Source organism: Sesamum indicum, linkage group LG1, assembly GCF_026168435.1.
Source record: "Sesamum indicum cultivar Baizhima isolate 11 linkage group LG1, ASM2616843v1, whole genome shotgun sequence".
Classification (NCBI taxonomy): Eukaryota; Viridiplantae; Streptophyta; class Magnoliopsida; order Lamiales; family Pedaliaceae; genus Sesamum; species Sesamum indicum.
In genome coordinates this window covers 14773332-14783939 of record NC_142657.1, presented here as the reverse complement: position 1 = coordinate 14783939, position 10608 = coordinate 14773332, and the positions used below count along the sequence as shown (strand labels likewise).

Genomic DNA, 10608 nt, shown 5'->3' with positions numbered 1-10608 from the left:
TTTTACTGGCTGTCGGGACATATTGTACTTATGTGTATATAATAAATAATTTTTCACGATTTAAATTAATATATTTTATTTAAAAAAAATTAAGAGTATTATCAAAAAAAAAAAAAAAAAGTACAGTGATGCTAGAGACCGCCGTTTGTGAATGGGAAGTATCCTGCTGCAAACATTTATTTTATCAAAGATCTTTTTGTGATTTGTGGTAGTGGCCACCATGGGATGATATGCAACAATTTTATTATTTTTATTCAAAAAGTTTGGGTAATTAATATGATCCACATTCTATGTGAGATAATGAGTTGCCGAAATTGACAGATTGATGAGCATTCACGCGGACGCACACGTGTGAGTGCGCATGTACGTACCACATTATATGTTAATTAGTTACGTAAATTGTAATTAAGATGATTATTAATGTTTTGTTTAGTATTAGAGTTTAAGGATAAGAGTGTCTAGAAACCTACATATTTTTAGTGTTGTTTTAGTGGAAATAGTTTAGGTTCTTGGGCATTGTCCTTATGCTGTTTAAGGATATAATTATAGGGCTAACCCTAAAAGAAAGAGGACTTGTCAATTAAGTTGGTGGTTTTTGGATAAGCTCTAAGGGTTTGTGACACTTTTATTTGTGCATTAGTGGTGTATTTTTACATCTTGTCTCATTAAATTAATTTGAGAATTAAAGGGTTTTCTTGGAATTCACAATGACTCCTAATTCATGGACAAATTACGATCAATTTAGATGAGATTTGACATCATTGTTATACTTTCAATTTATTTAAAAAATTACTAATATATCCTAATACGGCTTGATAAAATTATATAATTTTTAAACGAAAATGTATAATTGTCAATTTTAGCCTTGTTGTATTTTTTTCATAAGAAAAATATTTATAATTATATAAAATATCAAAAGAGTAGGTACTAATTTGCCCTGAAAATTCATTTTTGGTTGTAGACATTTAAAAATCTCCGACAGACTCAAATATCAGTCTTGATTGAGTCTGATCAACAAATATGCTTCATAATTTCCACTAGTTGGATTCTTGGATACTGCATTTTCTCATGTAATAGGATTCTTAGAGAGATTAGGCACAAGACATTCACAAGTACAATACTTTCTTTCATCTGATTCCATAGAGGAAAAGACATAAGCAGAGCACTTTAGAACCTCAGAATATTCAATCCAGTTTCCATCACAAGCTCATCCTCTAAAAGGAGATAGTTAGGACAAGAACAACATGTGAACCAATCCCGTTTAGGTGCGTATAAGAGTCGACACTCGGACAATACGTATTGACTAGTGCAGCTATTATCAACTCGAGAAAGTAACGTTGTTATCCGAAGAGCATATTATATACAGTTTAGCTCGACATTTCACACGTATGTATATTATGCACTAAATATATTCATGTTGTATCCTACTACTATCAGTTTCCAAGAAAAGAAGACGCGTATCGTTCTAATATTCTATTGCCTTGTGGGATTTCTGCCAACCATGGCATATAAACCTTGATGTAAGTAAAGCATAAATAACCTTATCAAAACATAAAGCTGGGTCGATCACAGTTCAGAAGCCACAGAAAAAGCATATTAGCTCATGTTCTTGTATCAGCTTATAAGCTAGCTGCTCGTCTGAACATTTCGACTACCGACTTTTTTCAAAGAATTCGAGCAGCTAAGATTAAGTTACGCTGATGCTGAAGTTGGTAAGCCTAAGTCACAGGTTCCCACTTGACATTACCAGAAGATGAAGGGACAGCCAATATTATGTTGGCAGAAAGAAACATAAGAAAGTGGGAGCATGAAAGAATGTTGAGGTACACATTCTAGCAAAGGCAATTTGGCTGGCTAAAAGACAAGAATGTCCTGACCATAGTTCCTAAAGAAACTAAGAGCTAATATAATAAGCTGTAAGAAGAACAAAACCCTTTATTTCAAATCACAGTTGGAGCCCATTAATGCAAGCAGAATTCTGGTGCAGGGGCATTATAAGTGGATAATCTGCCTTTACCAGAGTTTACCACATATATAGCACATAAGATATGAAGTCAACTGCTAAAATTACTTGTAGAAATGGAAAGGGGTGAAGAGTTTCCACATACTCTGTACCTCACATAACATTCCACCAACAAGCAGTACAAATCTTGCCTAGTTTAAGCTCAAAACAGCTTCTGCTTTTCACCCCCACTTTCAAACACATAAGCTTAATGCAGTAATATTTAAATTATAGCCTAAGTTTAGGTATTTGAGTAAACAATATGGACCATAAGAATTTAAATCTGGGTCCCCTCTACCTCAAAGCTGAGTGCTCTTTGAGTCATAAAATTATTGTTAATATTGACATCTATTCTTTTCCATGTCTTTTAAAAAACAAAAAATTCACCTTTAGAATTGACCTAGTTTTCGTCATCATTCACAAAAATGGGTGATTGGCCATGAGAGATTAGTAATGTTCTTGGAAGGAATTGGGCAGCTTTTGTAAAAGACGACTCCTCTAGTATTGACTTATAACTAATTGCTCATTTTCTTTTTCCGAACAATATTCCATGTCTAAATAATTGCATCCCATGATCACCAACTTTTAGTCCCTTGTAAGCATTATATTTGAGAATTGAGACTATACATTATCCAAAGACTCTAGTTATAATACATAAGATGCATGGTCCAACATAATTGATCATAATCATATGACATGCAACATCATAACATGACATATTCCATGGTGATGAGATGATACATCTACAGGCATATGATTAAGGCTGTTATAGAAAGGCAAACTTACATGTTACCAAGAGCTGCACCAATCATTGCATGCTATGCATAACACCACCTATTTTATCTGTTTCTCAAATGGATGTGTCAAGGGTGCTTATGTCAGCCCCCTGAAACTCTTACCTGTTGCTTAGTTGCATACATCATACGCCTTCTCCTATAAATACCAGCCCAAGAACCTCTGCAGAACAAACTCCAGAGTACTGATCCTGAAAATAGTCAGCCATGATTCCATCAGAAATCCAAGGAATGAACTTCTTTGCTCCTGAAAACCTCCCAGCCTTTCCTGCCAACTTTGGCTTGACGGAGAGCAGCTTTCCAGCATTGCATTTCAGCAGATTCTCGACCAACTTGCCAAATTATCAGACTTCTCTTCCCGGGATCCATGAATTCTCTCCGATTTCTATGTGTATCAGCAGCAACTCAACTTCGGATGAAGCAGAGGACCATCAACTTAGCATCATAGATGAGAGAAAACAAAGGAGAATGATATCAAACAGGGAATCTGCCCGAAGGTCGAGGATGCGTAAACAGAGACACCTTGATGAGCTTTGGTCCCAGGTTCTTCGTCTTAGAACTGAGAATCACAATCTCATAGACAAGTTAAACCATGTGTCAGAGAGCCATGACAGAGTTGTTCAGGAGAACACAAGGCTCAAGGAAGAAGCTTCCGATCTTCGCCAGATGCTGACAGATCTTCAGATTAGCAATTCCTATGGCTTTTTAAGAGATCTTGAAGACATTCCATGCAACACTGCTCATCTCAAGGCTGAATCTTCAGACCAGTCCGTCACTACTTCCACAAACATGCTTCACTGAGCATGAGCTCTTTTACTAACTCAGAGGGAGAGAGAAAGGATCTTAGATTGTGTTCATTTACTTTCTTTTGTATCAGTACTGTATAACGTGATGGTAATCAATGTCTCCTATACTTAAGCAGCATAAGATCAAAACCAGCCATGCTATATCTTGAAACTATGAATATGCTAGAAAAAGCTTGGTTTACATCATTGCCAAGACTGCAGTTAATCTTCGCCGCATAATTATCCAACCGATTATGGTGAAATTAAGTGAGAGAAATATTCCTTCACAGCATAATATCCAAATCAATGAATTCATCATTACTTTCCTCCAACAATCATTCAGATTACCCCACCAGGACCAATCGCCATTACCCAGGCAAGTAGATCAATAAAGAATATTAATAGAATTTTTATAGAACAATTGGATAATGCTCCATAAAACAAACTATAGAAGGCAACAAAGGATTTAATCAGAAGCGGGACAAGATAGGAAGAAATATACAATCAGTACGGCTCAATAAATCAGACTCCAATAACCAGAAGAAGGTCCCATGGCTAGTGTTCTGTTCCATACAGCAGTATAGTAGCGGGACAAATCGTGGTGGAGATGCTGGTGATAGTGGCTCATAATTGAAGAGCTACCATAAGGAGCAAAAACATTTGAAAAGGAAAACCACTATCACTCAGCCACTGTTTTTATCTTTTTGTGAGGCCAGCAGCATGTATGAACAAGATTCAATACCGTCATTGTTACCAATTCAAATATCATACAAAAGAAACTATGATTCAGGTGTTTCTGTATGTGCATCTTACTGTTATTGCATCACATTTCCTATTCCAATGCAACTGGTTACAAATCATACTATGCAGTATTTCTTTCCAATTATCTTACTCGATGTTAACTAACAAAATTGACAGGAGACGCCATTTAAGTTACCGGATATGTTAAAGAGTTACCATCTAAGTAGTAATATCACAGAGCTTTTAGCTGTAGTGCTAATTCCAGATTTTGCAGCAAAGACAAGCTATAAAAGAGGCTAGTTTTTTCATTCTACTGCTACTTCTACAAAGCTGCCGAACAAAGATCATGTGATTCTTGAACTTCAGCCTTTCAATTTCACCAACTAATTACTAGTGCATAATTTTCAACAGCTTCCTCTTTCCAACAACCATTGGATCTTCTCCATTGTGAACTAAAGAAGCATCTTCAGAATTAACAATGATTACAGATATTCATTTCAAAGAGTCATGCGTCCTAAAGATAATAGAAAAGGAAGATGCATCAAATGGACAATACTCACCAGAGGTAAAGAAACTATTAACACAAGGAAAAGGAGGTGGGCTAAAACAGAAAATCCAAACCTATCAGCACTCAGAGGGAATAAACAAACATATTAAGTTGAACTGTTCTCTCCTGCACTCAAATATTTTATTTCCAAATATTGGAAACATCTTGGAAAATTCACCAAGTTTCTCGTCATTGGCAACCACTCTCCACATTAAGAATTGGAATGTTGATAGTTTGTCGTATTAGAAAAGTAGGAAGCTGACGAAATTCTTAAAGCAGCAAACTTTCACAATACAGTGATGCGAACTGCAGATACAACTGTATCAATATACTAGATACAGTTTTCAGCATCAAATCTCGAAAGATGAAAGAGTACTCCACCCTTCGACATGCATGCAAGGGGTCTTCAAAGATTTTCGGGCAGATTTTAGATTAATTGAAGTTAAATTGTCTCAAGACGATGGCTATCAGTACCCAGAAAAAAAAGCAACTTAAAAATGAGTTCTTTATAGTCAGATTTGTATGGCAGAGATAATGAGGTGGGCTGGTGGTGCGGAGATTGTAAAGAAGAAGGAAGAAAAAGAACCCGGCGGCGGGCGGCAGCCGGTGGTGGTGGTTGGTTAAGAAGAAGCTTTAGAGAAATAGAGAGACAAAAAAGTAAAGTAAAAATGAGTTACTCTTTCAAGAACTTAATCCTATCAGCCAAATGTATATAAAATATCTCTTTTGAGTCTTTTTTTACCATCTTGTGATCTGTGAATAAGGCCAAAAAGCCCAATACCAGCATGAAAGATATTTTCCTCTCTCAGTTCTCTCTTATCCTTGCCAAAACTGTCCACAAGACACCCTTTTAAAGCTTCAAACCATATGGTAAAACAGATATTTAGTTTGTCTCAAACTCTTCATCTCACCAGACTGAAAAACCAGACATGGGATGTGCTTTCAACCCATTACCTGCAATTACCTTCAGCAACCAATCACTGCCCACTACAATTACAAGAAAGCCTTCAACTTCCATTTTGAACCCAAGAGCTGTGGCTAAGGAACTCTACTTCAACCATGATGGTTCAGCCACTAGAAAGCTTCTGGTGGCTCTTGAATACCAGTGCTTGAATTCTTTCTAAATTTGGATAAACTTTTGAGCTTTTATTATGTATATTTATGTTGTTGGGTTTTCAGGCAGGGGTGAATAAGGTGGCAGAGGTGATTGGAGTGACTTTGGGTCCAAAGGGAAGGAATGTGGTGTTGCAGAACAAATATGGACCTCCCAAGATTGTCAATGATGGCGAAACCGTGCTTAAGGAGGTTGTTAGCATACTGTTTAAGACTATGTTTTCTTGTCTCGTATCAATGTTTTGTTTGTATTGATGATTTTCTTGCTGCTTCATCACATGTAGGATGATAAAAGGAAGTAAAATATGCTCAATATTTTTCCACATGGCATCAATTATTTTCGTTATGGTGCTTAATTTGCTGTATGATTTAAAGATTTTGTTGTGCTACTCCTGTCAGCTATACTTTTTGGCACAACAACAGAAGCTCAACTGTAAACTAGTTCATAGTGCATTTCTCATAATTATACTTCTGGCTCTTATGAAGTGTGTTCGTGTTCAATGACTGTCTTCTATGGATGAACATGAAGCATCAAAAAGATGATAAAGAGGAGGAAAAATCTGTTAATGTAGTTTTGCTATAGCAACTTTTTCTTCGAATATAGTTATTTGAGAGTTGAACAATTATCTAGTTTGTTATGGTTACTAGTAAAGATTGAGCTGGAGGACCCTCTGGAGAACGTAGGAGTGAAGTTGGTGAGGCAAGCTGGAGCTAGAACAAATGATCTTGCTGGTGATGGTTGCACTACTTCTATAGTGCTTGCTCAGGGTCTCATTGCTGAGGGTGTTAAGGTATAGCTTTTATGGTTTTCTGCTACTCTGTGATAACTCTTGTTTGTTGATTCTAGTCATGAACAAACCAACCTTTGGATCTTTAGTGACGCCAAACTTCATGTTTGGACTAGGTCATTGCGGCAGGTTTAAACCCAGTTCAGGTCTCACGAGGGATTGACAAAACAGCTAGAGCTCTTATTTCTGAACTCAAATTGATGTCCAAAGAGGTACATAAAATAAATAGCACAACACTGGAAATTCTTTCTCAAGCATTCATGATGGAACATAAAAGATCATGTGCATGTGCAATATTTAAGGTTGAGGACCATGAACTAGCGGATGTTGCTGCTGTTAGTGCTGGAAACGACTATGTTTTGGGAAATATGATTTCTTATGCTCTTCAACAAGTGGGAAGATGGGGAGTTGTCACCATCGAGAAAGGGAACTATGCTGAAAACAATCTAGAGATTGTTGAAGGAATGCAGTTTGATCGCGGATACTTGTCTCCATATTTTGTAACTGATCGACAAAAGATGACAGTGGAGTTTCATGATTGCAAAGTACGGAATTTATATTTCTTAGTTAGCACTTTGTCCGTTTTCATACAGAATAGAAAGTGGATCTGAAGTTCTGTTGGTGCAGTTGCTATTGGTCGACAAAAAAATCACAGATCCAAGGGAGTTGTTTAAGATATTGGACAATGCTGTCAAAGAAAAGTACCCCGTTGTTATAGTTGCCGAGGGCATCGAGCAGGAGGCTCTCGCTCCAGTAATCAGGAACAAACTGAGGGGAGTGCTCAAGGCTGCAGCTATCAAAGCTCCTGCCTTTGGTGAGCGCAAGAGCCAATATTTGGAAGATATTGCCGTCTTGACTGGAGGTACTAAAACCAGATGATATATAAGTCATAAACTTGTGGAAATGGAATACTATATAAATACGGATCTAAACTCAAGGTTTATTTGCTTATACAGGAACTGTAATCAGGGACGAAATGGGATTGAATCTTGAAAATGCAAACAAGGATATGTTGGGCTCTGCTTCTAAAGTCGTAATAACGAAGGATTCCACATTGATAGTGACAGATGGAAGCACTCAAGAGGCTGTCAAAAACAGAGTTTCTCAAATGCAAAGGCTTGTTGATGTATGTAGACTTTCCTTCACTATTCTTAAGTTCATCAATCAACTGAGAAATTATGTAATAGTAACATTATTGTTTAGCTTTCTCATGATACCCGCGCCATCCTTTTACAGAATACAGTAGAAAAGTTTCAAAAGAAAATTTTGAACGAAAGGATAGCTAGGTTATCAGGCGGTATAGCAATTCTCCAGGTAAATTTCACCCTCTTGAGACTTGGCATTGGCATTTTGCATGTCCAGACACTTGGAAGTAAACTTATCCTCTGCTGCATTACATTTCACAATAGGTGGGAGCACAAACAGTCGTTGAGTTAAAGGATAAACAGCTCAGAGCTGAGGATGCACTAAACGCAACTAAGGTAGCTAATTCTGTTCATACTGCTCTATGGATATTGATTAAGTATGATTTTGTACTATGCTTCTGTTTTCCTTTTATCAGGCAGCAATCGAGGAAGGAGTAGTAGTTGGTGGAGGTTGTTGCCTCCTAAGGCTGTCTACGAAAATTGATAGTGTTCGAGAAGGTTTGGACAATGAAGAGCAAAGAGTAATCCCTCTGTCTTTTCTTTATCTGCTTGTTATAAAATTGAGACATTCAGAAATGCTTAGTTTCATTTTTTCCTTGTATTGTGTATCTGTCAAATTAAATTTTTAAGTTTTCATAAAAGTCAGAGCTATTTTTGATGTGGATTTTCCAAAGTCCATAGATATATGCTTGTTTTTCCAGTTATTTGTTGATAACGTTGCAGATTGGAGCGGACATTTTGAAAAGAGCTTTGGCATATCCGACGAGGCAGATAGCCAAAAATGCTGGTGTGAATGGAAATACTGTTATTAATAAGGTTTCTTCATGCTAATGCCGTATTTAATTTTCAGAAATCATGGAAGGTTTTCTTAATTCTCCAGTGTTTTGTTTACTTAGGAACCTCATTAGCTAACCTTTGGAAGTTCCAATACATGCAGATTCTGTCATCAGACGACATAAATTTTGGTTACAATGCTGCAAGAGACAGATACGAGGATCTGATGGCCGCAGGAATCCTGGATCCTTCAAAGGTATGATACTAAAATGGCATCTCCCCTGTTCACAGAATTAGTTCTGAGGCTTGAACATGGCGATACATCGGTGAAAACAACTTTCCTAATTGACTCAAGAACTTGACAGTTCAGCTAAAAATATAGTTATGACAGCATTTCCACATCGAACCAGGTTGTTAGATGTTGCTTGGAGCATGCAGCATCAGTGGCCAAGACGTTTTTGACAGCCGATGCTGTTGTCATCGAAATCAAGGAACCAGTATCCAAAGTACTAAGAAAACCTATTCCAACCTCAGGTAACTAACTAATTTCTCTCTTTTATCCACATTGCTCTTGATGAAACCACACGATCTCAGACCGCATGAATAAGTTGTAACATATTCCTTTTGCATCTGATGACCACGTAGGTATTGGACCCGTTAGCGTTTAGTTGACGAGCAAAGGATGAATCTCTACTCGTTCGGGCTGCCCACGACAACTTCACTGCCATTTTCCTTGGGAGATATATCAATCCGCGGGCAAGAAACAGAAGAGACTCATCAGCATTGTGATGCTGATGACTGATACAGTGCCTGGAGAAGCAGGTTTTATGGCTGTTTGGCCAAAGTGTACAGACTCACTGATGCAAGATTTCTTAGGAGAAACAGAATGGATGATCCATACAGCACGAAATACCAAGTACATTATGAAATGATTATACTGGATATTGTAATTTTTACTACTAAATATGATCATATGGACTTCTATAAATCCTGCAATCCGACATCTAGAGAATCAAAATTTGATTTCGTTTTTGTTGTTCTGTTCTGTTCTTTTGAAAGTGTCTTTCATAGTTTTGGGGTGAAAGGGAGTCCAAACTGCTGCCTTGTTCGAGGCAAAGCAATAAGAATCAATTTGCAGGAATGATTGGGTACTCATTTCAAGGAGGGTGAAAGGGATGTACATATAAGCCTCAGGATATGGAAAATAGGCACACAAAATTAAGAAATCATCTTATGCAACTTGCCATGTTTTCTATAAGACAAATAAATCATAAACATGGATCCTGTTTTTATTAGTAAAATAAAAACAAAATTTTAAAATTTTTGATCTAAATCAAGAATGATCAAACAGAATTAATCTCATGAGAATTGTAATTAATTACACTTTGTGAATCGTACATCAATCACACTTGTTATATGACTAGTCACTTAATTTGAATTGTACATAAATCACACGGTAATTGTATTATGCTTTAATATTATCGATTCAAGTTTGGTCAAACTCGTTTTAATTAGAATTTTTAATCTTGTAATTAATTCATCGAAAATTCTATCTTAACCAGATTCGATAATTTTTCTTAAACTTATACTAATTACACACAAATACATTACATTTATATAATTAATTTCGATCCGATCAACCTCAATCCGACATAGAATTTCCCTTAATTCAGATAGACGACCAGACTCCTTTTCTTCTTTTCTAAAGAATAATTTAAGATTGTAACATCAGATTATTGTGTCAACTTTTTGTAAATTATAACTTAGTTATAGAGAGAAATTTGGGCTGAGCCCATTTTGGGCATACGGAAAGGAAAAAACTGAGCCCATTTCTACAATGTTCCACGCTCTTTGGGTGGACCGCTGCAGAGATGCAGTCGGTGTCAGCTGCCTGAGTGTATGTGTAATGTGTCAACCGT

At 36.8% G+C, this 10608-nt stretch overlaps 2 protein-coding genes across 3 annotated transcripts; both read left to right on the top strand.

Moving 5' to 3' along the window:
• Window positions 1-2844: 2844 nt before the first annotated feature.
• On the top strand, window positions 2845-3788 carry LOC105161689 (basic leucine zipper 43). The gene has a single exon (XM_011079474.3). The coding sequence runs from the start codon at window positions 3004-3006 to the stop codon at window positions 3595-3597; it is 594 nt and encodes a 197-aa protein (XP_011077776.1). The 5' UTR covers window positions 2845-3003; the 3' UTR covers window positions 3598-3788.
• A 1852-nt stretch (window positions 3789-5640) lies between these two features.
• On the top strand, window positions 5641-9729 carry CPN60BETA4 (TCP-1/cpn60 chaperonin family protein). 2 transcript variants are annotated; one of them, XM_011079486.3, is made up of 14 exons: window positions 5647-5957; window positions 6049-6174; window positions 6636-6773; window positions 6887-6982; window positions 7073-7315; window positions 7398-7632; window positions 7727-7896; window positions 8007-8084; window positions 8180-8251; window positions 8332-8436; window positions 8639-8731; window positions 8853-8945; window positions 9100-9223; window positions 9335-9729. In XM_011079486.3, exons 1-14 carry the CDS (start codon window positions 5799-5801, stop codon window positions 9355-9357), a joined length of 1755 nt encoding a protein of 584 aa, XP_011077788.1. In that variant the 5' UTR covers window positions 5647-5798; the 3' UTR covers window positions 9358-9729. The 2 variants fall into 2 exon arrangements, with proteins under 2 accessions (XP_088736289.1, XP_011077788.1); XM_088880163.1 differs by lacking the exon at window positions 9335-9729 and having other exon boundaries at window positions 5641-5957; window positions 8639-8702; window positions 9100-9153.
• The last annotated feature ends 879 nt before the right edge of the window (window positions 9730-10608 follow it).

Coding starts and splice junctions, on each gene's coding strand:
- LOC105161689 (XM_011079474.3), top strand. CDS start 3,004: ATGATTCCATCAGAAATCCAAGGAATGAACTTCTTTGCTCCTGAAAAC.
- CPN60BETA4 (XM_011079486.3), top strand. CDS start 5,799: ATGGGATGTGCTTTCAACCCATTACCTGCAATTACCTTCAGCAACCAA. Junction 8,085..8,179: donor GCGGTATAGCAATTCTCCAG/GTAAATTTCACC, acceptor ATTTCACAATAG/GTGGGAGCACAAACAGTCGT. Junction 8,732..8,852: donor GAAATACTGTTATTAATAAG/GTTTCTTCATGC, acceptor CAATACATGCAG/ATTCTGTCATCAGACGACAT.